At 49.3% G+C, this 26,775-nt stretch overlaps 1 protein-coding gene across 10 annotated transcripts; it reads left to right on the top strand.

The window, feature by feature from the left end:
* Positions 1–1,361: 1,361 nt before the first annotated feature.
* LOC101791319 (maternal embryonic leucine zipper kinase) lies at positions 1,362–25,132 on the top strand. 10 transcript variants are annotated; one of them, XR_011805845.1, is made up of 15 exons: positions 1,362–1,476; positions 1,664–1,764; positions 2,008–2,093; positions 2,535–2,651; positions 3,216–3,359; positions 4,673–4,741; positions 5,891–5,983; positions 6,794–6,892; positions 9,481–9,549; positions 10,122–10,220; positions 11,114–11,200; positions 11,987–12,046; positions 21,364–23,211; positions 23,675–23,794; positions 23,971–25,128. XR_011805845.1 is itself a non-coding variant. In XM_072031331.1 (13 exons), the coding sequence occupies exons 2-12, from the start codon at positions 1,701–1,703 to the stop codon at positions 12,011–12,013; spliced, it is 954 nt and encodes a 317-aa protein (XP_071887432.1). In that variant the 5' UTR covers positions 1,362–1,476; positions 1,664–1,700; the 3' UTR covers positions 12,014–12,046; positions 21,364–25,131. The 10 variants fall into 10 exon arrangements, 7 of the variants coding, with proteins under 7 accessions (XP_071887432.1, XP_071887436.1, XP_038027184.2 ...); XR_011805843.1 differs by having other exon boundaries at positions 21,364–23,794; positions 23,971–25,130; XR_011805844.1 differs by having other exon boundaries at positions 23,675–25,129.
* The last annotated feature ends 1,643 nt before the right edge of the window (positions 25,133–26,775 follow it).

The raw sequence follows: 26,775 nt of genomic DNA, 5'->3' as shown, positions 1-26,775 counted from the left end.
GGCGGAAGACGACTTCCTGGAGGTGCAGGTGGCCCCCGATGCAGAGGCGCAAGACGACAGCCCCCAGGACGAGCAGGGGGCTGCAGAGCCCATGCCCCAGCCTGCCGTCAGAGGCCTCCCGCCCGAGGAATGGGCAGCCCTCTTCAGGGAACACCTCGAAGTCCTGGGGCCGCTGCGCTCCTGGGTGCGCCAGCAAGCCAGGGAGCTCTTCGATGCTGCCTGGTGGGACCAGGACATGCTGGAGGCCACCGTCGTCGCTTGGCTGTGCCGCTGTGGGCTGGATGAGCACGCCTTGGTGCGGGAGCTGCGGCCCTTGCTGCAGGGCCACACGGTGAGCATTGTGCAGCGGCTCATCTCCATCATGGGGGAGATATGCAGCGAGGAGTACCTCGAGGAGCTGGGCTTCCTGGAACCGCGTCCTGCCAGCCAGCTCTACATGGACAACGGCCCTGAGGTGGACCTCGAGGGCTCCCAAGACACCGGGGAGCCAGAGCTCGAGGGCTCCGAAGACACCTGGGAGCCAGAGCTCGAGGGCTCCCAAGACACCTGGGAGCCAGAGCACGAGGGCTCCCAAGACACCTGGGAGCCAGAGCTCGAGGGCTCCCAAGACACCTGGGAGCCAGAAGACAGCCTGGAGGCCACCCCCAGCCCTGCTGCCTCCCCCCGGGACACTCCTGTCACCAGCCTGCTCTCCTCCAGCAGCGCGGAGGATTCTGACATCGAGGAGCTGCCCAGCGCCTCCAGTGCCGCCCTGCCTGCGGGTCCAGCAGCCATCCCTGAGGAGCAGGAGGAGCTCTTCTCAGAGCCTGAAGAGGAGGAAGCAGAACACGCTGCAGTGCCGGGCTGCAGCCACGGGCCCTCTCCTCCTGGCCAGGGCAGGGACAGCTCACCTGGGGGGCCCCGGCGCCCCCCGAAGAGGAGGGCCGACAGCAACCCGGACTCTCCCCAGCCCTGCAAGAGGCCCCCGCGCCTTTAGCAGGGCACATCTGGTTGTCATCAAAATAAAGAATTGTGACCCTGCCACAGACAGTGTCTTGGTCTTCTTGGTCGAATCCCAGAATCCTACAGTCACAGAAATGTCGAGTGGCTCAGGTTGGAAGGGGCCTTAAAGACCACCTAGTTCCACTCCCCCTGCCATGGCCAGGGATGCAACTCACTGGCCTCACCCAACCTGGTGATGGGCAATGTCTGCCCACTCGCTCAGGACCCGCAGATCCATGTCCTCAGGTCCCCTGGACTTGCGCATCACCATGTTCCTTCTTCCCCACCCTCCCCCAGAGCCTGCAGGGCGCGGAGCAGCAGCGCCGACCCTCCCAACATGGCCGCCCTGCCGCGCCTCCCTCCTTCCCTCCCTCCCTCCCTCCCTCCCTCCCGTTGGGCGCCGCGCGGCGGCCGCCATTGGCCCCGTGCTGCCGGCGGGCGGGCGGGGCGGGCGGTTCAAACGGCAACGGCCGCGCCGGGCGCTGTGGCGGAGCGGTGAGGCGGGGGCCGGGCCGGGCCCGGCGGGGGTGGGGGGGGCCGGGCAGCAGCGCCCAGGCGCTGAGCAGGGGTCCCGGTGGGTCCCGGTGGGTCCCGGTGGGTCTCGGTGCTGCAAGCGGCCCCTCCGCGCCTCGGGCCGTGCTCTGAGGGCAGCGCAGCCACGGGTGGCGCTTTGTCGTTGCAGGTGCTGGGCAGAAGGGCAGGCGCCTGCTGGCCTCAGGATGTCTGTCAGCAGCGATGAGGAGATTCTGAAGTACTACGAGTTGCGCGAAACGATTGGGACGGGTAGGAGTGATCTCTGAACAAAGACGCCTGCCTGCTGTCTGCCTGAGTACAGAGTGACTTCAGGCCCGTGAATTTTGGAGCACAATTCTGAAGCTACTTGGCAGCCCTTAACTCAAATCGCCTCTTCCTCTGATGAAGGCATTGCACACAAGTCGTGCTGCGTACTCTGCTCTACAAGCGGGATTAAAAGGATGAACGCGTGTTATCATGCTGAGCTTTAAATGTCTGTGTGTTCACTTTTAGGTGGGTTTGCAAAGGTAAAGCTTGGACGACATCTTCTTACCGGTGAAAAAGTTGCAATAAAAATCATGGACAAGCTTGCGCTAGGGGTAAGTCAAAAACATGTAACATTTGATAGCATCGTCTGTTTCTTGTGCAGTTCTCAAGAGCAAAGGGGTGCGGTACATAAAGATGCTGCCTACTAGCCCTGCTGCCTTTTAAAGGATGCTGCAGAGTTCAAGGAATGTTAACAAAGCACCGGAAACGTTGTGCCTTCTTGTGAAGTGGGCAGCATTCACTCGCTGTAAAATGGAGGAAGTTGACAATTGTTACAATAACTCAAACAAAATGCTGATGAAAACACTAGATATTTTATGTCTTCAGGTTTTGCTGATCAGAATTATATGGGGGGAATGGAAGAGCTGTAGATGAGTTGATGTTGAATCGTATGCTGTCAGAAACGTGCTGTGAAATTTTGACTTCTGCAATAGTTTGCAGTTTACTGTTGTAAGTAGTCACCAAATTCATAGCTTATGTTCATGGTCTCTTAGGATGACTTGCCTCGTGTTAAAACAGAAATTGATGCCATGAAGAATTTAAGTCACCAACATATTTGCCGGTTGTATCACGTAATAGAGACATCCAAGAAAATATTCATGGTCTTAGAGGTAAGAAATGGTGTTTCTGCCACGCTTGAGGTTACAGTACACGATCTGTCCGCTTTAGCAGTATGCGATAATATAACAGCAAAGTTGAAATGATGCATTTCTTAAGAGGTTATCTAATTGATGAGTTTGTTCAAGATTCATTACTTTAAACATTAAGCTGAAAATACATGTTCTGTCTTCTCGTAAAAGCCACTCTTTGGTGTTCACAAAAAGTGAAATAAGTTTAATTCCTACCTTGCGTTTCAATTATTTTAAAATAGCACCAGCAAGGTCTGTGAGACACCAGAACTCCCAAGTGATTGTCGTCTCCTGGGTGATTTGCACCACCCATGACAAGAGTGTAATGTCTTGGATACAAAATTTGAGGCAAGGGTCAGACTTCTTGGCTTGTGTGGTTTGCTGCAGTGGTGACCCATGCCAAACTTTTGGGTACTGATAAAGCAAAGGGAATATGCAGAGAGTCCTATAGCTGCTGTCCAGTGCTTTCTGTGCTCTCGTTGGTACTTAGACTTCCTGGTTATGCTCTCAACATATTCTCTTTTGCGCTTTACCTTCTTATTGCAGTATTGTCCTGGAGGAGAGCTGTTTGATTACATTATTTCCAAGGACCGTCTTTCAGAAGAAGAAGCTCGTGTATTTTTTCGGCAGATTGTTTCAGCAATTGCTTATGTTCACAGTAAGGGATATGCCCACAGGGACCTCAAACCAGTAAGCCTGAATAGTAGTCACATTTCTGTAAATAACAAATGATCTGATGCCTTCTGGAAATGTATTGTTTCTGCTTGCTACTGTGTGCCTCAGCTGAGCTGGATGTGGCTGACCCTGAGAAGGGATTTTCCTCTGAAATAGAACATAGTACTGAGAGTACTGCATTCAACTCTGAGGCCTCCAGCACAAGGACATGGAAGTATTAGAACAAGTCCAGAGGAGGCCACAGAGATGATGAAGGGCTGGAGCACCTCTCCTATGAAGTCAGGCTGAGGGAATTGGGGTTGTTCAGCCTGGCGAAGAGAAGGCTCCAGGGAGACCTTATAACAACTTTCCAATACCTAAAGGGGGCCAAAGGAAGGCTGGGGAGGGACTCTTCGTTGCGGATGTAGGGATAGGACAAGGAGTAGTGGTTTTAAACTGAGAGTGTAGATTTAGATTAGCTATAAGGAAGAAATTCTTTACTCTGAGGAGTGTGACACACTGGAAGAGGTTGCCAAGAGAAGCTGTGGATTAAGACCAGGCTGGAGGGGGCTTTGGGCAGCCTGGTCTAGCAGGAGGTGTCCCTGCCTGTGGCAGGGGGAGTGGAATAAGAGGATCTTTAAGGTCCCTTCCAATGCAAACCTTTCTGTGATTCTCTGCTCATGCTCTAAAAGGGAGCAGAGCAGAGACATGGAACTAATATGGATGTTGGTTAGGTGTTTCTGTTACACTCTTTGTTCCAGTATGCACCTGGAGAGAGCCTTGATGGTGTCAATCTGTTGTGCACACTTATGGTTTTGTGCCTCAAGGAACAGAGTCAGATAGCTTAAATGAAGGATAGGTATAGAGAGGGTGCAGAATAAGATGCACGCTACTGGCCCCATCCTATAGCTTCTCTGTCTTTGCAGATTAAGCATTGTTTTAGTGGTTGGAAGATTTGAGTGTTTCTCCACAAATTGGTTAGAACTTTACATTTTTTAGAGATGCTGATATCTCTGAGAAAAACAAACCCTTGGAGCTCAGGCAATTTCCCAGACAGCTGATGAGATCTTTGTCTCCAAAGAGCTTTTCTCCAAAAAAAAGAAAGCTCTGTTTGTGCCTTTTGCAAGGAGTTGGCTTCTAGACAATGAGCTGGTGAATCTGGAGGAGGATACGGTAACTTGGCTTGGAAGCAACTGCAGCAGTTTCTGCTTGAACCTGCTGCTCAAAGCAGAGTCAGACGCAGTGTCTGAAGGCTTTATCCTGTGCCATCTCCAAGCCCTAGTACAAGAAAAGGTGGTTCCTCGGATGCTCAGCTGAAAAGCATTACTTGCTGCTTTCTCTTTCACCAGGAAAATCTGCTGATTGACGAGGAACATAATCTGAAGCTGATAGACTTTGGGCTCTGTGCAAAGCCAAAGGTAAGAGTATCTGCTCGATCCAATACTATGTGCACCCAAGAAATGCATGTTTGACCACAGAATGCAATGCAGTGACTTGCCCAAACACCCTAAAGTAAAGCCATTGATGTGGTTGGGATGCAATTACTGCTTCCTTGGAAGGGACTGAACTGCGCAAGAGAACAGTTAACAGCTGTGGCTCTGAGCAGCCTGTTAAATCGTTTTCTCCATGTAGACTTGATATTTTTGTAATCTAAGGCAGAGATCATCTGGTATGTACAGCACCTTCTGTCTCATACAAGGGCCCGTAATATCAGGTTGGCATGCACTTTTCCTTCATGCGTTTTTCACCTGTGTATGTCTTTCTTCAAAAGAGTTTTGTGGAGCTGGATATTGTGGATAGAACCAACAAGTTTATACAGGTGACAGATGCAGATCCTCTGTTTCTGTGTGTTTGTCCTGAATTGTTTCTTGATCCTAGAAACAGTTTTGGGGAGCCTTTTCTGTTTGCCTTTTTAACATGCAAGGTGGGTGCTGGTGAGGATCAATGTAACAAGGAGACAGTTTTAGGGATTTCAAGGGAGTTATTCACCCTCAGATTGTTTTGTTTGACTCAATAGAGCAAGTTAGAGCATCATGCCGGTAATCAGGACCAACAGAGCATCAGTTCAGTGGAATAACATCATCTTATTGTGATCTGTGTAGAAGACAGTGCATGTGAAATAAGAACACGGTTTTGATAAGGAAGTGTTTTATCAGTGGGTCTTTGAAAAGTTATTGCATTAAATATTGTCATAAATAACCATCTAGCCTCATGCTCAGTAGCTCTTAGATCACTTCGTCACAGGTTTGTATCTCTTATCTGCACGTTTGCACAAGGAATTCATCTTAATAGATGAGGAGCTAAGGAAAAGAATGCATCTTGCCAAGGAACATAGATAAAGGAGCAGTTTGGGATCAGAACATGTTTGTGGTTTTAGATGTTTATGGTCTTAGACTATTTGCTTAGTAAATTCATAAGTTACAACAAAGCAAAATAAAAGGTGAACATAGATGCGTTGCAGAAAAAGAGGGAGCCTCTGAGGCTTCTACTGTGTCATTACTAGATGACCTAAAGCGTGTTAGAGCCAAGGCTTCAGTGTGATTATTCCGATTTCTGTGTTATTCTAGGGAGGCCTTGATTACCATCTGAACACCTGCTGTGGAAGCCCAGCGTATGCAGCGCCAGAGCTGATTCAGGGCAAAGCATATATTGGATCAGAGGTATGTAGCAGAGTTGTAGTGTGTGATTTTTTTTTTTAATTTTTTTTTTCCTCCTCTGGTGCCCTGTTTGTAAAGGCAGTGAAGTTGGGGTATGCTCACTTGGTTTCCCTCCTGAATGCCCCTGGACAGCATTACTTTGGTACTTCCCACAGCTGCCTCAACTAGCCTTAGCAGTCGCAGACTCAAACAGTACTGTTGGCCACAGGTCAGGTAGCTGGCTGGTTTATCTCTGGCTAATCCTTACCTACCTCCACCAGTTGCTCCATCTTTTAGTGCCCTACAAAACAGTAACGTTCTTCTACTACAAAATCTTTGAAAGAGCACTGTCCTCTGTCAATTACTCCTCACTTGTCACAAATTTTTGTGCAATCTCAAAGTTTTAATGATTCGTCAGGCTTTTCTTTAGCTTGCAAGTTGTGCATGAAGACTTGGTCCCTTTTTGTTGCACAATGTTATAAAAAACAGAGCGCAGAAAATGTGAAGAGGTTTCTCAGCTTTGATTTCATACCTGAAACTCTGGGCCTACTTGCAACTTGCATTTGTTAATCTATCCAAAATGCTGTAATGGGAATCCCTTCAAGCTTCTTAAGTTGCTTTGCTATTAGGATGGAGTCAGTCTTTTGTTTGCTCTCACAGCTTTGCACTGCTGTTGTTGGCCTCTGATTCTTTTTTTTTTTTTTTTTTTAAACAAGATGAGCCTACTCTTCATGAAGTGTGTGGGGACTTTGCCAAGGGCGGACAATATGGTCTGTCATGAAGCCCTTTTGGATACATCTGCTTTGTGAACATCTACGCACTTTTATTTTTTAGGCAGATATTTGGAGCATGGGTGTACTGCTGTATGCTCTGCTGTGTGGCTTTCTCCCTTTTGATGATGACAACGTCATGGCAGTCTACAGGAGGATAATGGTAGGTATTGGTTGTGCTAGGAGGGACATGGCTGAGTGTTGCAAGAGGTTTGCTTTTCTGGTGACAGAACCTGCTAGGCTTTGCCTAAGGCAAAAAGGACTTTGTGCTGAATTTTGTCCCTTTCTGCTGCTCTTCCTAGCATTTTGTGCATTTCTTCCATTGGCCTTCCCGGTACACTAGCCTGGTGCAACTGGTTGATGATAGCAAGTGGAGTTTCAGAAGAAGAATTTTCTTGTCAATGGGCTGGATTTTTGGGGGGGGATCCTTCATCTGCCTTCTCCATATGCTGTGACAGAACCGTACATCTGCCATTGGATTTTCCAGGACTGACTGTTCTTGAATACCAGCTATTCTCCTCTCTGGGAAAGGCAGGATTCTGCCACCGCTATTGAGATTTCCTCCTCCAGAATGAGCATGCAAAGAGCTTTCTTCCTTTCGATGCTTTTCCTGAAGGGGGCTGAAACCTAGGTGCAGCATTGTAGATGTCATCCAACAAGAGCTGAGCAGAGGGCTCAGCCTCCTGGTGTGTTGGTGCTGCTTCCTAATTCAGCCCACGGTAGTGTTGGGCATCTTTTCTGCCAGAAGACACCCCTGGCTTACATTCAGTGTGCTGTCTGTCAGCACTTCTCTGTCCAGAATGAGGAGGAAATGCAAGACCCCATAAGTTGCCTCCAAGAGAAAAGGCTGAATAGGTAGTAAGTAACAGCACTGAGTCGTTGGTTCTGTTTCCCTGTAAATTCCTCCCAGTACAGCTGAACAGCTGCTGTTTGGCATCCTGTAGACACCTCCACAAACCACTTGCAGGCTGCCAGCAAATTTCTGTTCACAAAGCCTCCAGGAAGCCAGCGGAGTGTGGAACAGCTGTGTTGGCTGAGGTCTTTGGCTTCCTCTACCTGCTTCTCCTTCCCTGACCAAGAGATTGGTATGACTGGAAAGTAGAGCATCCTGAAGAGGATTCAAGGACTGTGGTGGTAGGAGGGGGGACAGGAGATCTTTTGGAGTCTTCAAGGATGGTTTCTGCAGAGTTGAGGCCTCACTTCACGAGAACCAGGAGCTGCATTCTTTGGAGAGGTGAAACATTGGCCAGTGGAACTTGTTGAGGTGAACAGAGATGAGCAAGTTTTAAAACTCAGTCTGAGTGCAGTGGAAGAGGGAAGTCTCACAGGTGTTAAGATGCAGGCTTGCTATTTCTGCTCTGAATTTGTTTTAATTCTGTGTGGCTGCGAGATGAAAATTGCTTGAAATGGAGACACTTAGATATGCTTGTGGAATTGAATTTCACAGGTTACAGATGCTGAAATGTACTGTAATCCCAGCTCAAGGCTGTTGGAAGGCTGCTGCTTGAATCTAAGCTCTACAATTACCTTAAAGGAGTCTAGCGAGATGGGGACGGGTGTCCCCAAGCACCGAGTGATAAGACAAGAGGAAATGCCCTCAAGTTGCTCTGGAGGAGGTTTGGCTTGGCTATTAGGAAAAATTTCCTTATTGAAAGAGTTGAGAGGTATTGGAACAGGCAGCCCAGGGGAGTGGTTGAGTCACCACTCAGGAGGCATTCAAAAACCATGTAGATGAGGTGCTTGGTGACATGGTTTAATGGTGGGCTTGGCAGTGTGAGGTTGAAGGATGGACCAGCTGATCTTAGACGTCTTTCCCAACCCACATGGTCCTGTGGTTGGAAGTAGGATCACAGTGCTTGCACACCTTGTTTCTTTCCCTGGAATGTTCCACATCTCTTCATTTGGGAATACTTAAGTCAACCAAGTATGTGCTACAGCTCCTGCAAGAAGAAAATACTTGTGGAGTGATCTTATGGTTCTGGTAGCTCTTGCGAGGTATTTGCCTTCCAGCACTGTCCTCAGTCAAGGAGACGCTACTTGTTTTACCTTGTCTCCTGATCTGTAGTGATGTATTAAAAGCAAAATGGGTAATGGGGCTCCTTGGACCCACATGCAGATCATGTGGATTTGATGCCTTACTTTCCCAGTAAAGCTGCACTGTGACATCTGAAATCTGCCCCCCATCTGTTTCTAATGATATCACTAACCATGTTTGTGAGGATGGAACAGGAGGTGTGGTGAGAGCATCTGCAGGAGTAGCGTGCTCCCGATGGATGGACCGCATGGTGCAGACCCATATTGGAGCAGTTCCTGAAGAGCTGCTGCCTGTGGGCAGCCCCCGCAGGCTCAGTTTGGGAAGTACGGCATCCCCTGCAAGGGACCCCGTGGGGAGCAGGGACAGAGAGGGAGGTGTAGGGAGCAGCAGGGACAAAGCATTATGGACTGCCCTGTTCCCTTGCATTGCTCAGAGGGAGGAGGTTTTTAGTTCTCACTGCTCGAGTTTATTACCATTTGTCAATACATTACATTGATCTTCATTACGCCGAGTCTGTTTTCCTTCTAACGGTATGTGGTGAGTGATCTCCCTGTCCTTATCTCAACTCTCAAACATTTTTTGCATGTGGCTGTTCTTCCTTTTTGGCTGAAGAGAGATGTCACTATCACCTAAGTAATTTAATAATCCTGTTTGACCTAACTATTCAAGGTTCATTCTACACCCTCTTTGTTGTTTTTTTTTTTTTTTTTCCACAGAGAGGAAAATATACTATTCCAAAGTGGCTCTCTCCTAGCAGTACGCTGCTGCTTAGCCAAATGCTACAGGTAAAGGTGCTGCTTCTACTCAGATAGGTCTACAAAATGCTATTTCATTAGGTCGGAATACTACATCTATGAAGTACTTAGAAAATATTTGGTGTTTGAAGATTAACTCTTATACGTCTGAATCCTTGAAGGAAAGCTTAGCCTTGTCTTCTGCAGAAATTTCTCATGCAAGAATGTAATAATAGTTCATGGATATAGAAATTAAAATGTAAATAATTAAATGAAGTCTTGAAGCACCTTGCATTTGGGTGTTCTATTGATGCAGCACAATTAAGAAGTGTTTATAAATGAGACGTTTTATTAATGAAGCTGAGCATATGAAATATGCCTTCGGGCTACATCTAGGCAGTCTAGTCACTGCAGAATGTTACTGGAACATGTACTGTAACCATAGGTGCTGTAACTGTTATTCACAGCTCAGACATTTAACCTTCCTTTTGGTGGGGTTCTGAAACATTGTTGTTGGTTTCTATTTTATCCGTTCTAAGCACCCAGAAGGTCTGAATAAAAGATAAGTTTTTTCTTCTGTTCTCACAGATTTGTGTAACAACTTGATTCTTCCTGCCCACTAGGTGGACCCAAAGAAGCGGATTACAGTTAAGCATCTGTTAAGTCACCCGTGGCTCATGGAAGGTTATTCAGATGCTGTCCACTGGCAAAGTAAATATCCAGTAAGTACACTTGCCAAGAAGGTTCCTTGGCATTTCCTGTAATCTTATTTGCTGTCACAACGGTACTGGTTCTTTGCCATTTCTTTTGAGGAGGCATTTCAAGGTACGTTGTCATTGTATTCTGTCGTTGATGCTTAATTAGCAAAACAGCTAGCTTCTCATCAAAATGTGCAGAACTTCTGTATGTGAGCAACCAGTTGATTCTCCAGGCTCCTTGGTCAATACTTTGGTTTAGGGGGTAAAAAACAAGTATTATTATTTTTCTTGGACATGCTTATGGTTTATCTTAATTCTAGTTCTCACTGAGAATTGCTCGTTTGGCCAACAAGCTGACCTCTTTGAAAGCATGTTTGTCCTCTCTGTACTTCAACTCTTTTGATGTGTGTGAGTTGAGGATAGTGTGGGGGCTTGGGGGAAATTCCAGCTGTCACCAAGTGCTGATGAGCAGCTGATGCTCATTTGCAGCCAATGCCTCCTGCTGGCCACTGGGTGCTGCTGTTTGTCTAGGTAAAGAGCAGCTTGTTGCACGTGCGCTGTCAGTTTTAAGCAGCTCTGGCAAAGACGTGCATGCCTGATGGAGCTTTGCATATTTAAGAAGAGATAAAAGTGTAGCTTCCACTCAAGTGAAAAATCTTATCTGCAGACAGCCTTTCCCATGTGAGTTCAGAACCTCTCACCAGGGAGGGCCGAGACGCTCAAGTTGCTGAAGTTGTGTGACTTTCTCCGTTTACTCACGGCAACATTTAGCCATGATGCTAACTAAAATACAAAATCTGAAATGTTGGATAATGAGGGACTCCGCCTGCTGCATATCACAGCAGTGTCATGGTCAGATGTGTCTCGATGAGACAACCTGAAAGCTTCATGCTTGAATGTAGTCCATGTTCTTGCAGCAGGGACACCTTGACGAGGACTGCGTGACAGAGCTTTCGGTGTTTCACAACCAGAGCAGGGAGAGAATATTGGAATTAATATCAGAGGTAAGAACTACATGTTGTTAATTTGTTGTAATTAAGCATGCTAATACAGTAAGTAACCTGAGCGTATTGGCAGCCTCATGGTGCCTTATTCTCAGGCGTGAGTTTTGCTGTGCTTTTCCAACCTAGGGAATCCCCACAGAATTTCAGATCTGTCAGTACAGCTCTGAAGCTCAATTTTGCCTTTTCTTTTTCCTCCTTTCATTGTGTTTCCTAAACTTTATTGATATTTTCTACCATGCTCATATCCTTATGAATTTCTGAAAGGCCAAATAGACTCAACCTAAAGATGTCTGGATGAACAACCGATTTCTTGCACTGGCTGAACTCCGTGCTTTGAAATGTTCTGATACCGGAGAGAAAACTTCCAGTGCATCGCTCAGCCAGGCTATAAAATAAGCGTGGGGGACTTGCTTTTCACAAACTTTGGAAGAAGTGAATCAGTTCCTGTCCCATTGGAATATAAATGACAAAAGCTGAGCTGACTACCTGTAGAGGAATTGTACCAAGGTGTTAGTGGTGATATTCTAACCTGGTAGAAGAGACTTACAACATGAGGTGGACTCCGGCCTTAATGTGAATCTGAAAATTGTCCTTTGAAATTTATTTTTTTTATTCTACTGCATAGAATGAAGACTTGGGATAAAATCTTTCACAAAACTGTAGCAGAAACAGGCTTTTAAAAGATGTGTTCTATTTAAAATGGATAAATTTTGGAGTAAATATTGTTGGTTGTTTTTTTTTGTTTGTTTGTTTTGTGTTTGTTTGTTTGTTTGCTTGTTTTTTCAGTTACAGGAAATACAGGAAATAACCTGAATAATCTACTTACAGGAGGAAACAGCTTGTCCAGTTAAGTTTTGGCATTTACACCGTCCTTTACTAGGGGACTTCTATTGCCTTATAACTTATTCAGGCTACTGGTATTATGCTGCAAACCTGGCAAGCATTTTTCTTGCAGTCCTCATAGCAGTTGTGTTGCTGAAAATCACACCAAATGTTGATTAAAAAATTTTTTCTTGTTGTACTCCCAATCAACTTGCTAGCAGGCAGCCTAGGAAGAGGAAAGAACTTCTCCAGTATGGCCACTTACAAATATTAAGGACATGGTGGCTTACAGTAGACTACAGAAAGTTGAATGCAGCTACTAAACCATTGACTGCCACAGCACCCAGTCTGTCTGACATACCTAATCTGCTTAATACAGCAGGATTTAAATGATGGCTGTCGTTGGTGTTAGAGATATCTTTTGGTCACATTACCACGGCAGGATCAAGACAAATTTGCTTTGACAGACATATGCCAGCAGTACTCATATCTGTTAGCCACTCTCACAACTGTTTGCAATTGCTGGCAGTTGTACTGATTATTGTGCTAAGAAGCTACCCATGAATGGCCAGGGGTATATTCTGAACACAGAGTCCCTGCTAATATCAAGAAAATTCTCAATTTCACCTTTCCAACCAAATGGCAGAAGCATAACACTAGTAGTTACTTGTGGAGTAACTCCCTGCAGGGCCTCAAGGACAGGTACCAGGGTGAGACACCCCAAATGGGGGTGGACCCCCTGCCCTGTCGCCGTCGGGCAGAGGGAGGGGATCTGGGAGTTGAGGAGGAATGGAGACAGGTCCCTGCTCGACATGGCAGGCGATGCCCTCCCCTTCCGGCCCCACCTTCCCAGGTGCCCTTACACAACAGGTTTGAGGCCCTGGAGCTTGAGAGACCAGCAACTGAGGAAGAGGTAGAAAGTGTTCCCAGGAGGATGCCTAGGGCGAGGAGGTCGACTCCACGCCTCAGGACTGCCTCCATCAAGAAAGAAAGAAGGGTGATTGTTGTGGGAGACTCTGTCCTTAGGGGAACAGAGGGCCCTATCTGTCGGCCTGACCCTACCCGTAGGGAAGTCTGCTGCCTCCCCGGGGCCAGGGTCAGGGACGTTGCCAGGAAGCTCCCCAACCTGGTACGCCCCTCTGACTATTATCCTCTTCTGATAGTCCAGGAGGGCAGTGACGACATTGAAGACAGAAGCCTGAAGGCAATCAAAAGAGACTTTAGGGGGCTGGGACGGTTAGTGGACGGAGCGGGAGTGCAGGTAGTATTTTCGTCCATCCCTACGTTGACAGGGAGGGGTACGGAGAGGACAAGGAAAGCCCACCTGTTAAACACGTGGCTCTGGGGCTGGTGCCTACGCAGAAATCTTGGGTTTTTCGACCATGGGGCAGTTTATTCAGCACCTGGTCTGATGGCCGTAGATGGGTCCCTATCCTTTAGGGGAAAAAGGATCCTTGGCCAGGAGCTGGCGGGGCTCATTGATAGGGCTTTAAACTAGGTAAGAAGGGGGATGGGGCTGAAGCAAGGACTGTTGGGGCTGTGCCAGGGGGAGCAATAGCAAGGCCGGGGAATAAGGTAATGGCCCAGCTGAAGTGCATCTACACCAATGCACACAGCATGGGTAACAAACAGGAGGAGCTGGAAGCCATCGTGCAGCAGGCAGGCTACGACTTGGTTGCCATCACGGAGATGTGGTGGGACCAGTCTCATGACTGGAGTGCTGCGATGCCTGGCTATAAGCTCTTCAGAAGGGACAGGCAGCACAGAAGGGGCTGCGGTGTGGCTCTCTATATTAGAGAGTCTTTTGAGGTTGTAGAACTCGAGGCTAGGAATGACAAGGTCGAGTCCCTTTGGGTTAGGATCGGCAGGGACAACAAGGCTAGTGTCCTGGTCGGGGTCTGCTATAGACCGCCGAACCAGGATGAGGAGACGGATGAGGAGTTCTACAGGCAGCTGACAGAGGTTGTGAAATCTTCAGCGCTTGTACTTGTGGGGGACTTCAACTTCCCTGACATATCCTGGAAGCACAACACAGCCCAGAGAAAGCAGTCTAGGAGGTTTCTGGAGAGTGTGGAAGATAGCTTCCTGACACAGCTGGTTAGTGAACCTACCAGGGGTGGTGCCCCGCTAGACCTTCTCTTCACAAACAGAGAAGGTCTGGTGGAGGATGTGATTGTCGGGAGCTGTCTTGGGCAGAGTGACCACGAAATGGTGGAGTTCACTATTCTTGGCGAGGCCAGGAAGGGGACCAGTAAAACCACTGTATTGGACTTTCGGAGGGCTGACTTTGGGCTGCTCAGGACACTAGTTGGTGGAATCCCTTGGGAGGCGGTTCTGAAGGGCAGAGGGGTCCAGGAAGGCTGGGCGCTCTTCAAGAGGCAAATCCTAATGGCGCAGGAGCGGTCTGTTCCCATGTGCCCAAAGATGAGCGAGCGGGGAAGAAGACCAGCCTGGCTCAACAGAGAACTGTGGCTTGAGCTTAGGAGAAAAAAGAGGGTTTATAATCTTTGGAAAAGTGGACAGGCCACTAGGGAGGACTATAAGGATGTAACGAGGCTGTGCAGGGACAAAATTAGGAAGGCCAAAGCTCATCTGGAGCTCAATCTGGCTACTGCCGTTAAAGATAACAAAAAACGCTTTTATAAATACATCAACACAAAAAGGAGGACTAAGGAGAATCTCCATCCTTTACTGGATGCGGGGGGAAACTTAGTTACAAGAGATGAGGAAAAGGCGGAGGTGCTCAATGCCTTCTTTGCCTCAGTCTTTAGCGGCAATACCGGTTGTTCTCTGGATACCCAGTACCCTGAGCTGGTGGAAGGGGACGGGGAGCAGGATGTGGCCCTCACCATCCACAAAGAACTGGTTGGTGACCTGCTACGGCACTTGGATGTCCACAAATCGATGGGGCCGGATGGGATCCACCCAAGGGTACTGAGAGAACTGGCAGAGGAGCTGGCCAAGCCCCTATCCATCATTTATCAGCAGTCCTGGCTATCGGGGGAGGTCCCAGCTGACTGGCGGCTAGCGAATGTGACGCCCATCTACAAGAAGGGCCAGAGGGCTGACCCGGGGAACTACAGGCCGGTCAGTTTGACCTCAGTACCAGGGAAGCTCATGGAGCAGATCCTCTTGAGAGTCATCATGCCGCACTTGAAGGGCAAGCAGGCGATCAGGCCCAGTCAGCATGGGTTTATGGAAGGCAGGTCCTGCTTGACAAACCTGATCTCCTTCTATGACAAAGTGATGCGCTGGGTGGACGAGAGAAAGGCTGTGGATGTGGTCTACCTTGACTTCAGCAAGGCTTTTGACACCGTCTCCCACAGCATTCTCCTCAAGAAACTGGCTGCTCTTGGCTTGGACTGGCGCACGCTTCGTTGGGTTAGAAACTGGCTGGATAGCCGGGCCCAAAGAGTTGTGGTAAATGGAGTCAAGTCCAGTTGGAGGCCAGTCACTAGTGGCGTCCCCCAGGGCTCGGTGCTGGGGCCGGTCCTCTTTAATATCTTCATCAATGATCTGGACGAGGGCATTGAGTGCACCCTCAGATTTCAGATGACACCAAGCTATGCACATGTGTCGATCTGCTCGAGGGTAGGAAGGCTCTGCAGGAGGATCTGGATAGGCTGCACCGATGGGCTGAGGTCAACTGTATGAAGTTCAACAAGGCCAAGTGCCGGGTCCTGCACCTGGGGCGCAATAACCCCAAGCAGAGCTACAGGCTGGGAGATGAGTGGTTGGAGAGCTGCCAGGCAGAGAAGGACCTGGGAGTGATGGTGGACAGTCGGCTGAATATGAGCCAGCAGTGTGCTCAGGTGGCCAAGAAGGCCAACGGCATCCTGGCTTGTATCAGAAACAGCGTGACCAGCAGGGCTAGGGAGGTGATCGTCCCCCTGTACTCGGCTCTGGTGAGGCCGCACCTCGAGTACTGTGTTCAGTTTTGGGCCCCTCGCTACAAGAAGGACATCGAGGTGCTTGAGCGGGTCCAAAGAAGGGCGACGAAGCTGGTGAGGGGCCTGGAGAACAAGTCCTACGAGGAGCGGCTGAGGGAGCTGGGCTTGTTCAGCCTAGAGAAGAGGAGGCTCAGGGGTGACCTTATTGCTCTGTATAAGTACATTAAGGGAGGCTGTAGCGAGGTGGGGGTTGGCCTGTTCTCCCACGTGCCTGGTGACAGGACGAGGGGAATGGGCTAAAGTTGCACCAGGGGAGTTTTAGGTTAGATGTTAGGAAGAGCTTCTTCACTGAAAGGGTTGTGAGGCACTGGAACAGGCTGCCCAGGGAGGTGGTGGAGTCACCATCCCTGGAAGTCTTTAAAAGACGTTTAGATGTAGAGCTTAGGGATATGGTTTAGTGGGGACTGTTAGCGTTAGGTTAGAGGTTGGACTCGATGATCTTGAGGTCTCTTCCAACCTAGAAATTCTGTGATTCTGTGATTTTTTAGTACTACAGAAAGTACAAATGAGAATTTTGAGTACAATGAGACCTGGACAGGCTGGAGAGCTAGGCAGGAAGAAACCAAATGAGGTTGTTAGAAATGGCTCAGGATTCAAATTAGGATTAAATAAAAAAATAGGATTTATTAAAAGAATAGAGGTAAGTGCTGGGTGCACCGGGAGTCTCCGCTCCACCAGGACGCACACCAGTTACATCAAGTAGCTGATTTTTATGCTCCTAGACTAATACATATTCATTGCTACTTCTAAAAAATAAGTTATTATCATTAGTATTAATTAATTTATTATATTATATTATATTATTAATTATAATAACCTATTAAAAATAGGTTATTAATAATTATAATTGGGTCCTGTGGGTCCTGAGCGAGTGGGCAGACATTGCCCATCACCAGGTTGGGTGAGGCCAGTGAGTTGCATCCCTGGCCATGGCAGGGGGAGTGGAACTAGGTGGTCTTTAAGGCCCCTTCCAACCTGAGCCCCTCGACATTTCTATGACTGTAGGATTCTGGGATTCGACGAAGAAGCCCAAGACACTGTCTGTGGTAGGGTCACAACTCTTTATTTTGATGACAACCAGATGTGCCCTGCTAAAGGCGCGGGGGCCTCTTGCAGGGCTGGGGAGAGTCCGGGTTGCTGTCGGCCCTCCTCTTCGGGGGGCGCCGGGGCCCCCCAGGTGAGCTGTCCCTGCCCTGGCCAGGAGGAGAGGGCCCGTGGCTGCAGCCCGGCACTGCAGCGTGTTCTGCTTCCTCCTCTTCAGGCTCTGAGAAGAGCTCCTCCTGCTCCTCAGGGATGGGTGCAGCGGGCGGCTGGCCAGGACCCGCAGGCAGGGCGGCACTGGAGGCGCTGGGCAGCTCCTCGATGTCAGAATCCTCCGCGCTGCTGGAGGAGAGCAGGCTGGTGACAGGAGTGTCCCGGGGGGAGGCAGCAGGGCTGGGGGTGGCCTCCAGGCTGTCTTCTGGCTCCCAGGTGTCTTGGGAGCCCTCGAGCTCTGGCTCCCCGGTGTCTTGGGAGCCCTCGAGCTCTGGATCCCCGGCGTCTTCGGAGCCCTCGTTGTTTGGCTCCCAGGTGTCTTGGGAGCCCTCGAGGTCCACGTCAGGGCCGTTGTCCATGTAGAGCTGGCTGGCAGGACGCAGTTCCAGGAAGCCCAGCTCCTCGAGGTACTCCTCGCTGCATATCTCCCCCATGATGGAGATGAGCCGCTGCACAATGCTCACCGTGTGGCCCTGCAGCAAGGGCCGCAGCTCCCGCACCAAGGCGTGCTCATCCAGCCCACAGCGGCACAGCCAAGCGACGACGGTGGCCTCCAGCATGTCCTGGTCCCACCAGGCAGCATCGAAGAGCTCCCTGGCTTGCTGGCGCACCCAGGAGCGCAGCGGACCCAGGACTTCGAGGTGTTCCCTGAAGAGGGCTGCCCATTCCTCGGGCGGGAGGCCTCTGACGGCAGGCTGGGGCATGGGCTCTGCAGCCCCCTGCTCGTCCTGGGGGCTGTCGTCTTGCGCCTCTGCATCGGGGGCCACCTGCACCTCCAGGAAGTCGTCTTCCGCCCAGATGGAGTAGCGGATGGAGGTGATGCGCTGCCTGCAGAGGGGGCAGGTGCTGCTTCTCTGGACCCAGCGCATGACGCACCCGAAGCAGAACTGGTGCAGGCAGGGGAGGATGTAGCTGGGCTCCTTGGGGGCCCCCTGGCACACAGGGCAGGTGATGTCCTGGGCCTCACCGCCCATGGTGTCGGCTCGCTGCAGCGGGCTGGGGAGAGCTGCAGATGGGGAGCTGCTTCCCCTGGCTGGCACCGCTGCCACAGCTGCTGTGCGCTGCAAGAAGGAGAGAGGCCAGGGTCAGTGGCTGAGCCAGGGCAGGCAGCGGCAGTGCCCCGGCCCCTCAGCAGGACAAAACCCCAAGCCCAGCCCCGGGGCACGTGTCGCCTCACAGCTCACCTGCACTGCTGCGAGCACTCCTTGCACAGCCCCGGCTGCCTGAGCCAGGCAGGGCCGGGGAAACGCAGGCACTGGCTGCGGGGACGGGCACCGAGAGCAGCTGCCAACGGCCCCACAGCACAGCTCCAACAAATCTCCCAAGAGATCCTTGCTCGGCACTCCAAGCCTCGCACAAACGCTCAGCCAGAGTCCAGGCACGAGCCAGGCTGGGCCAGGCTCTGACGGCGCCCCAAGATAAGCAGTGAGGGCCGTGAGGTCACAGCCCATTGCTGGGTGACCTCACAGCCCACCGCTGGGTGACCTGAGAGCCCAGCGCTCTGGGTGACCCCCAAAAACCAAAGCATGTGTCTGAAAGCACTTGCCAGACATTTGGTGAACCCCAGCAGCTTGGCTGCCATGACCACTTCCCTGGGAGGCCTGTTTCAGTGGCCAAGCCCCGTGGTGGTGTCCAATCTTTTCCTCACCTGCAGCCAGAGCCTCCAGTGGCCCATCTCCTTGCCATTCCCTCGAGTTTTGTCAGTGGCCCCAGAGAGCAGAGCTCAGCGCCGGCCCCTCTGCTGCCCTCGTGAGGAAGCTGCCGGCCGCCATGAGGCCTCCCCTCAGTCTCATGCAGGCTGAACAAACACGCACACCTCATGTGCTCCTCATCCGTCTTACTCTCCAGATCCTCCACCACTTCGAAACCCTCCTTTGGACACTCTCCCATAACCTGATGTCCTTGTGTTAGTGTGCTGCCCAAAAGTGCACCCAGGACTTGAGGTGATGCTGCAAGAGCGCAGAGCAGAGCACAGCAATCCCTGCCCCTGAGCGGCTGGCGATGCCGTGCTGGAGGCACCCCAGGATGCTGTTGCCCCTCCTGGCTGCCAGGGCCCGTGCTTGAATCACATTCAACTTGCCATCGACCAAAACCCCCAGATCCCTGTCTGCAGGGCTGTGCTGTCCATACAGCCAGGGTTGCCCCTTGCCAGGCGTGGAATCCCTCACTCGCTCTTGCTAAACCTCATATTGCTGGGGATTGCCCAGCTCTCTGCTTTGTCGAGATCTCTCTGCAAAGCCTTCCTCCCCTCGATGGAGTCAGCCACTCCTTCCTGTTTAGCATCATGCATAAATGGACTCCATCTGCCCTCAAGTCCTACATGCGAGTCAGTCGGGACAACACCGAAGAGAACAGGCCCTAAAATGGAGGCCTGCGGAAGCCCCTATGACTGGCCGCCACCCTGATGCGACCCCATTTACAATAACCCTTGGAGCGCGACCCGTCAGCCCCTTGTTCACCCATCGCATTATGCATTGCTCTAGCTGTGTGCTGCCCAATTGGTCCAGAAGGAGACAGTGAGAAGCTGTCTTGAAGCTGTGCTGAAATCCAAAGAGGTGCCATCAGCTGGCTTCCCCTGGGCAACCAGATGGTTGGCCACTTCATCAAAGGAAATCAATGGGGGTGGGCGGTGATGGGGAGGGGACATCGATAGGGCAGCTGACCTAAACCAACCAAAGGGACATTCCATAGCACCTGATGCCACACTCAGCAATAAACAGGGGGTTGCCGTGGGGAAGGGGGCTGTTCCTCCTGAACAACCACTGCATGTTTTGATGCCCTGCTTCCCAGGACATGGCTGAACATCGCTCGTTGATGGGAAGTAGAGAATATTTCTTTTTCCTTCTCTTTGTGCTTCCCCGCTGCCTTGTTGTTTCTTTTGTTTCTTTTTCTCCCCATTCCCCTGCCCTTTAAGTAAACCATTCTCATCTCCAGCCTCTTTGTGCTATATTTTCTCCCCCAATTTAATGGCCACTCTTCTGTGTTCACAATGTTATAAATGGCTCAGGATTCAAATTAGGATTAAATAAAAAAATAGGATTTATTTAAAGAATATAAAGGAATAGAGGTAAGCAAACAGTGCTGGGTGCACCGGGAGTCTCCGCTCCACCAGGACGCACACCAGTTACATCAAGCAGCTGATTTTTATGCTTCTAGACTAATACATATTCATTGCTAATTCTAAAAAATTGGTTATTATAATTAGTATTAATTAATTAATTAATTACATTATTAATTATGTGAGGAATGTGTTAACAATTCGTGTCCATAAAGAACAATTCTGTTTGAATCCTGTCTGCCTCTGGGCCCTGCACTGGCAATTTAGTTCTTGAATCACAGATGCAGTGTGTCCCAGTCTCCCCCTCATTCTAGTCAATTTATCACGTCTTCAGAAAACACTCCTTAAATTTATGAACCTGTTTGCTTTTGTTATTCCGGACTTCTATTTCTAACAGTTACAGCTTTTTTTTCCTGTCTTCTTCGAGATTGATTTAACACTGCTATAGATGTTATGTAGATGACTGTGAATAGCTGGGAAAGGAATGTTTTAATTGCTCGTGAGTCGTCAACCTGTTTGGGAGTTTCAGAACAACTGATAATAACTGGTGACTGCTGGTGACTGTTATGAGATCCTTGGTATCTGGCCAGGGGGGGCCAAGAGATTAAGAGGAAGAAAAAAGAAGCTGAAGGACGGTTGGGAGACAAGACCTGCGGAGAGTGTACAGAGAGTGTTCCATAAACTTGGAATAGTGCCGAGTAAGTACAAAGGGGGAGAGGAAGACTACGAGCCTTCAGCATGAAAGACCCCTAGAGACCCCCAGAGGAGACTGATGCGCATGCTCCAGTAGGAGGAACTGGACCCCGGAAGCTAATTATAATAATCTATTTTGTTAGAAGTAGTAATGAATATGTATTAGTCTAGAAGCATAAAAATCAGCTGCTTGATGTAACTGGTGTACATCCTGGTGGAGCGGAGACTCCCGGTGCACCCAGCGCTGTTTGCTTACCTCTATTCCTTTATATTCTTTTAATAAATGCTATTTTTTTATTTAATCCTAATTTGAATCCTGAGCCATTTATAACAATTTGGGGGCTCGTCCGGGAGGGCTATAGTTCCTGAATTCTGATTTAATCTAGGAGAGGCGCCCCACCATTTGGGTCAGATCGGGACTAATGCCATCCTGAACCTGAATAAAGGTAAGCAAAGAATTCAATTTTTTTTTGAGCTCCCTTGTTGCCGGCTGTTTTTTGCCCGTAATTCTGCGCGCGAAGATCCGGACGAAGACGACAGAGTTGCGTTCGGCTGGATTCCGGTGTCTGGAATCAAACCGGATGAAGACGACAGTCGTTTGGATACCGTCTGGTTCGATCCCAGACGAAGACAGCAGAGACGCTGGTGGATACCGTCCGACTGGAGTCTGGACAAAGACGACTGATTTGTAAGATACCGTCCGGTTGGGTTAAGGATGAGACCTGGACTCGCTGAGACCTGAACAGGCCGAGAGACCGGAGCGGCGCTGGGAGACCCGAGACACTACGGAGGGACTACCGCTGGACGGAGGGAGCCCTGAGAGACGCTGCAGAGCCACGGACGGCTCTGAGAGACACAGAATAGACCTGACAGAAGCTGCAAAACGCAGGGAAATTGAAGTAATTGCAGAACATCCGAGATCGAGATGCTACGGGAGACCAGAGGCGTCAGTGGACACCGGCAGCTGACCCTCACCGTGTGGCGAGTCGGCACAGAGCAGAGGGGCGGACATCAGGACCCTGCAGCCTGTCTGACATAACCATGGAGGCAGCGGCAGCAGCGGCTGTGCTGCTTCACTCTGGCATTCTTTTTATAAAAGGTTTATCTTGCAATGCAAAAAAGACTATTCGTCCCCAGATCGGTGTTATAACTATTGCTAATGACGACTTAGCTCTATTGCAGGGCAGGAGTGCAGAGACGCAGATTACACTGCCAAATGACCACCGGCAGGCTCTTTCACAAACCTAAGGTTGCAGCTGGCACTGCCTGCAGCCGTATAGCAGACGTTACACTCTCTTTCCTAACTAGTAATCATGTGTCTCATCCATTTGTGGTGAATGGTCAGTGGCAAAAAGAAAAGGAGGATGCCACTGACACTAACAGCATGGGTAATAGGAGTAGTATAAGTGACACAGGTGACGGTGCGGGGTGCTGGGTGCTCTGCCTGCTGCTCGCCTTCGCCTGACTGTGCACTGCTGCCAACGGTGCTAGAGTAAAATGTGAAGACTGCTCAGATGGCAGTGATGAGAGTGCTTGTGTGAAGAAGGTGTGTGCTGAATCTGACTTTGTGTGCATAGATATCAATAAAGTGTGTAACCAGCAGAGAGACTGCAAGCACTGGGGTGATGCCCCTGAAGGAATGCAACAAAAATGAATGTGACTGTCCAGCTGGGAAACTGTGGAGTTAGTGATGAATGCCAAAACCCTGGTATCTGTAGTCAAATCTGTATCAACCTGAAAGGCTATCAGATGAATCCTGCTACAGGAACCTGGAAAGGGCCATACGGCAAAGCAAATTAGATAACTGTTATTTAACTTGTCAGAAGATAAAAAAGAAAGTGTTTCAACAAGCAGCCACGGGAGGGAAGAATCACTGAACCCTCGGTGTGAGGGACTGTACCTTGTTTTACTGACTACTGAAACAGCTGTGAGAACCGCAGAAAGGGACCCATGCATCCAGAATAAAAGGACCAGTAACTACTGAAACTCGGAGGGTTGAGTCTGCTCCTGGGAAACTGAAACTCAAGCTAAGGAAGAACTAATATTCTGGCAACGAGGCTCTGCATGAATTAAGGATGCCAAATAAAGGGGACAAGCCTGAAGGGAGGAAAGGGAGAAGGCAAGACAGGGGCAGGACCCTCCACTGCGGTGTGTATGGTCTACCGAGGGAGGCAACCCCTATGGGTATTGACTGCCGAGTGAGAGGGCCTCGACTGGACTTCTCCCACACTAAGGTCAGGTTGTCCTGAGAAAATAACATAAGAACCTTTTTTTTAACCTATATAAAATTGTGATTCGTTTTCCAGGAGCTGGATCACCCTGACAGGCTGAACGGTAACACAAGCCTGAATCGACCCTGAAGGCGTTTGCCTATTATGATCCAGATACGTGGGCAGAAGACAGATCCTGGGGCTATAGGACCCCAGTATATATACTTAATAGAATAATTAGGTTATTAGCTGTAATAGAAATAGTTATAAATGATGAGAACTGCTTTGTATCAAAATTGCCTAGCTTTGGATTATTTACTAGCACAAGAAGGAGAAGTCTGTGGAAAATTTAGCTTTAGTAATTGCTGTTTAAAGATTGATAAAAAGGGTGTTTCTTCCTAGTAGCTGATAGAATGTTATGCTCTGGTTTAGGATGAGAAGAATGTTAATAATATGCTGATGTTTTAATTGTTTTGAATTGTTACAGAGCAGTGCTTACAACAAGCCAAGGACCAAGCCAAATTCAGCTTCTCCCTGTCCTGCCAGCAGGCAGGCTGGGAGGAGGGCCGGACTGCTCGGGGTTAGGTTGGGCATCGGACAGCAGGTGGTGAGCAATTGCATTGTGCATCACTTGTTTCGTGCACATTATTACTAGTAGGACTATTATCATTATTATTATTATTATTATTATTATTATTATTATTATTATTATTATTGTTATTATTATTATTATTGTTATTATTATTATTGTTATTATCTTCTTGTTTTTATCTCAACTCACAGGCTTCGCTTTCCCATTTCTCTCTCCCATCCCAGAGAAGGAGGGGGGGAGGTGAGCGAGCAAACACAAACCTGGAAGGATATGGAATGGGATTTATTTTCATGGCTGCCTGGTGGACCATGGGTTAAAAGAGTGTTATTTTTATTGTGATGTGGTGTAAAGATGTTATTGTTTATACCTTGTATGATACCTTGTCTTACATTATTAATACACCGGGTGATAAATAGTACCTTGGTAATAACTTCATTAAAAAAAAGAAGGGAATATGTCAATTATGATGCTTAAGAATTGGACCCTCCAAGAACAAACTGATGAAATCCAATTGTTAATAACAGAAGAGACACGAATTGGGGATATTAAAAAGAAGATAAGGGATTGTGAGGAATGTTTTAACAATTCCAATTCGTGTCCATAAATTCGTGTCCATAAAGAACAATTCTGTTTGAATCCTGTCTGCCTCTGGGCCCTGCACTGGCAATTTAGTTCTTGAACCACAGATGCAGTGTGTCCCAGTCTCCCCCTCATTCTAGTCAATTTATCACGTCTTCAGAAAGCACTCCTTAAATTTATGAACCTGTTTGCTTTTGTTATTCCGGACTTCTATTTCTAACAGTTACAGCCTTTTGTCCTGTCTTCTTCGAGATTAACTTAACACTGCTATAGATGTGTCTGTGAATGGCTGGGGAAGAATGTTTTAATTACTCGTGAAGCATCAAATAAGAAAGCTGTTTGTGTTTGATGTCTGGGAGTTTCAGAACAACTGATAACAACTGGTGACTGTTATGGGATACTATGAGGATCCTTGGTATCTGGCCAGGGGGGCCAAGAGATTAAGAGGAAGAAAAAAGAAGCTGAAGGACAGTTGGGAGACAAGAACTGCAGAAAGTGTTCCATAAACTTGGAATGGTGCCAAGTGAGTACAAAGGGGGAGAGGAAGACTACGAGCCTTCAGCATGAAAGACCCCTAGAGACCCCCAGAGGAGACTGATGCGCATGCTCCAGTAGGAGGAACTGGACACCGGAAGCTAATTATAATAATCTATTTTGTTAGAAGTAGTAATGAATATGTATTAGTCTAGGAGCATAATAATCAGCTGCTTGATGTAACTGGTGTGCGTCCTGGTGGAGCGGAGACTCCCGGTGCACCCAGCACTGTTTGCTTACCTCTATTCCTTTATATTCTTTTAATAAATGCTATTTTTTTATTTAATCCTAATTTGAATCTTGAGCCATTTATAACATTGTGAACACAGAAGAGTGGCCATTAAATTGGGGGAGAAAATATAGCACAAAGAGGCTGGAGATGAGAATGGTTTACTTAAAGGGCAGGGGAATGGGGAGAAAAAGAAACAAAAGAAACAATAAGGCTGCGGGGAAGCACAGAGAGAAGGAAAAAGAAATATTCTCTACTTCCCATCAACGAGCGATGTTCAGCCATGTCCTGGGAAGCAGGGCATCAAAACATGCAGTGGTTGTTCAGGAGGAACAGCCCCCTTCCCCACGGCAACCCCCTGTTTATTGCTGAGTGTGGCATCAGGTGCTATGGAATGTCCCTTTGGTTGGTTTAGGTCAGCTGCCCTATCGATGTCCCCTCCCCATCACCGCCCACCCCCATTGATTTCCTTTGATGAAGTGGCCAACCATCTGGTTGCCCAGGGGAAGCCAGCTGATGGCACCTCTTTGGATTTCAGCACAGCTTCAAGACAGCTTCTCACTGTCTCCTTCTGGACCAATTGGGCAGCACACAGCTAGAGCAATGCATAATGCGATGGGTGAACAAGGGGCTGACGGGTCGCGCTCCAAGGGTTATTGTAAATGGGGTCGCATCAGGGTGGCGGCCAGTCATAGGGGCTTCCGCAGGCCTCCATTTTAGGGCCTGTTCTCTTCGGTGTTGTCCCGACTGACTCGCATGTAGGACTTGAGGGCAGATGGAGTCCATTTATGCATGATGCTAAACAGGAAGGAGTGGCTGACTCCATCGAGGGGAGGAAGGCTTTGCAGAGAGATCTCGACAAAGCAGAGAGCTGGGCAATCCCCAGCAATATGAGGTTTAGCAAGAGCGAGTGAGGGATTCCACGCCTGGCAAGGGGCAACCCTGGCTGTATGGACAGCACAGCCCTGCAGACAGGGATCTGGGGGTTTTGGTCGATGGCAAGTTGAATGTGATTCAAGCACGGGCCCTGGCAGCCAGGAGGGGCAACAGCATCCTGGGGTGCCTCCAGCACGGCATCGCCAGCCGCTCAGGGGCAGGGATTGCTGTGCTCTGCTCTGCGCTCTTGCAGCATCACCTCAAGTCCTGGGTGCACTTTTGGGCAGCACACTAACAGAAGGACATCAGGTTATGGGAGAGTGTCCAAAGGAGGGCTTGGAAGTGGTGGAGGATCTGGAGAGTAAGACGGATGAGGAGCACATGAGGTGCGCGTGTTTGTTCAGCCTGCATGAGACTGAGGGGAGGCCTCATGGCGGCCGGCAGCTTCCTCACGAGGGCAGCAGAGGGGCCGGCGCTGAGCTCTGCTCTCTGGGGCCACTGACAAAACTCGAGGGAATGGCAAGGAGATGGGCCACTGGAGGCTCTGGCTGCAGGTGAGGAAAAGATTGGACACCACCACGGGGCTTGGCCACTGAAACAGGCCTCCCAGGGAAGTGGTCATGGCAGCCAAGCTGCTGGGGTTCACCAAATGTCTGGCAAGTGCTTTCAGACACATGCTTTGGTTTTTGGGGGTCACCCAGAGCGCTGGGCTCTCAGGTCACCCAGCGGTGGGCTGTGAGGTCACCCAGCAATGGGCTGTGACCTCACGGCCCTCGCT

Source organism: Anas platyrhynchos, chromosome Z, assembly GCF_047663525.1.
Source record: "Anas platyrhynchos isolate ZD024472 breed Pekin duck chromosome Z, IASCAAS_PekinDuck_T2T, whole genome shotgun sequence".
NCBI classification, from domain to species: Eukaryota; Metazoa; Chordata; class Aves; order Anseriformes; family Anatidae; genus Anas; species Anas platyrhynchos.
This window is presented reverse-complemented; position numbering and strand designations above follow the sequence as displayed.

What these genes read in the sequence shown, in the direction of transcription:
- LOC101791319 (XM_072031330.1), top strand. Translation starts at nt 13,601, where the DNA reads ATGGCCCAGCTGAAGTGCATCTACACCAATGCACACAGCATGGGTAAC.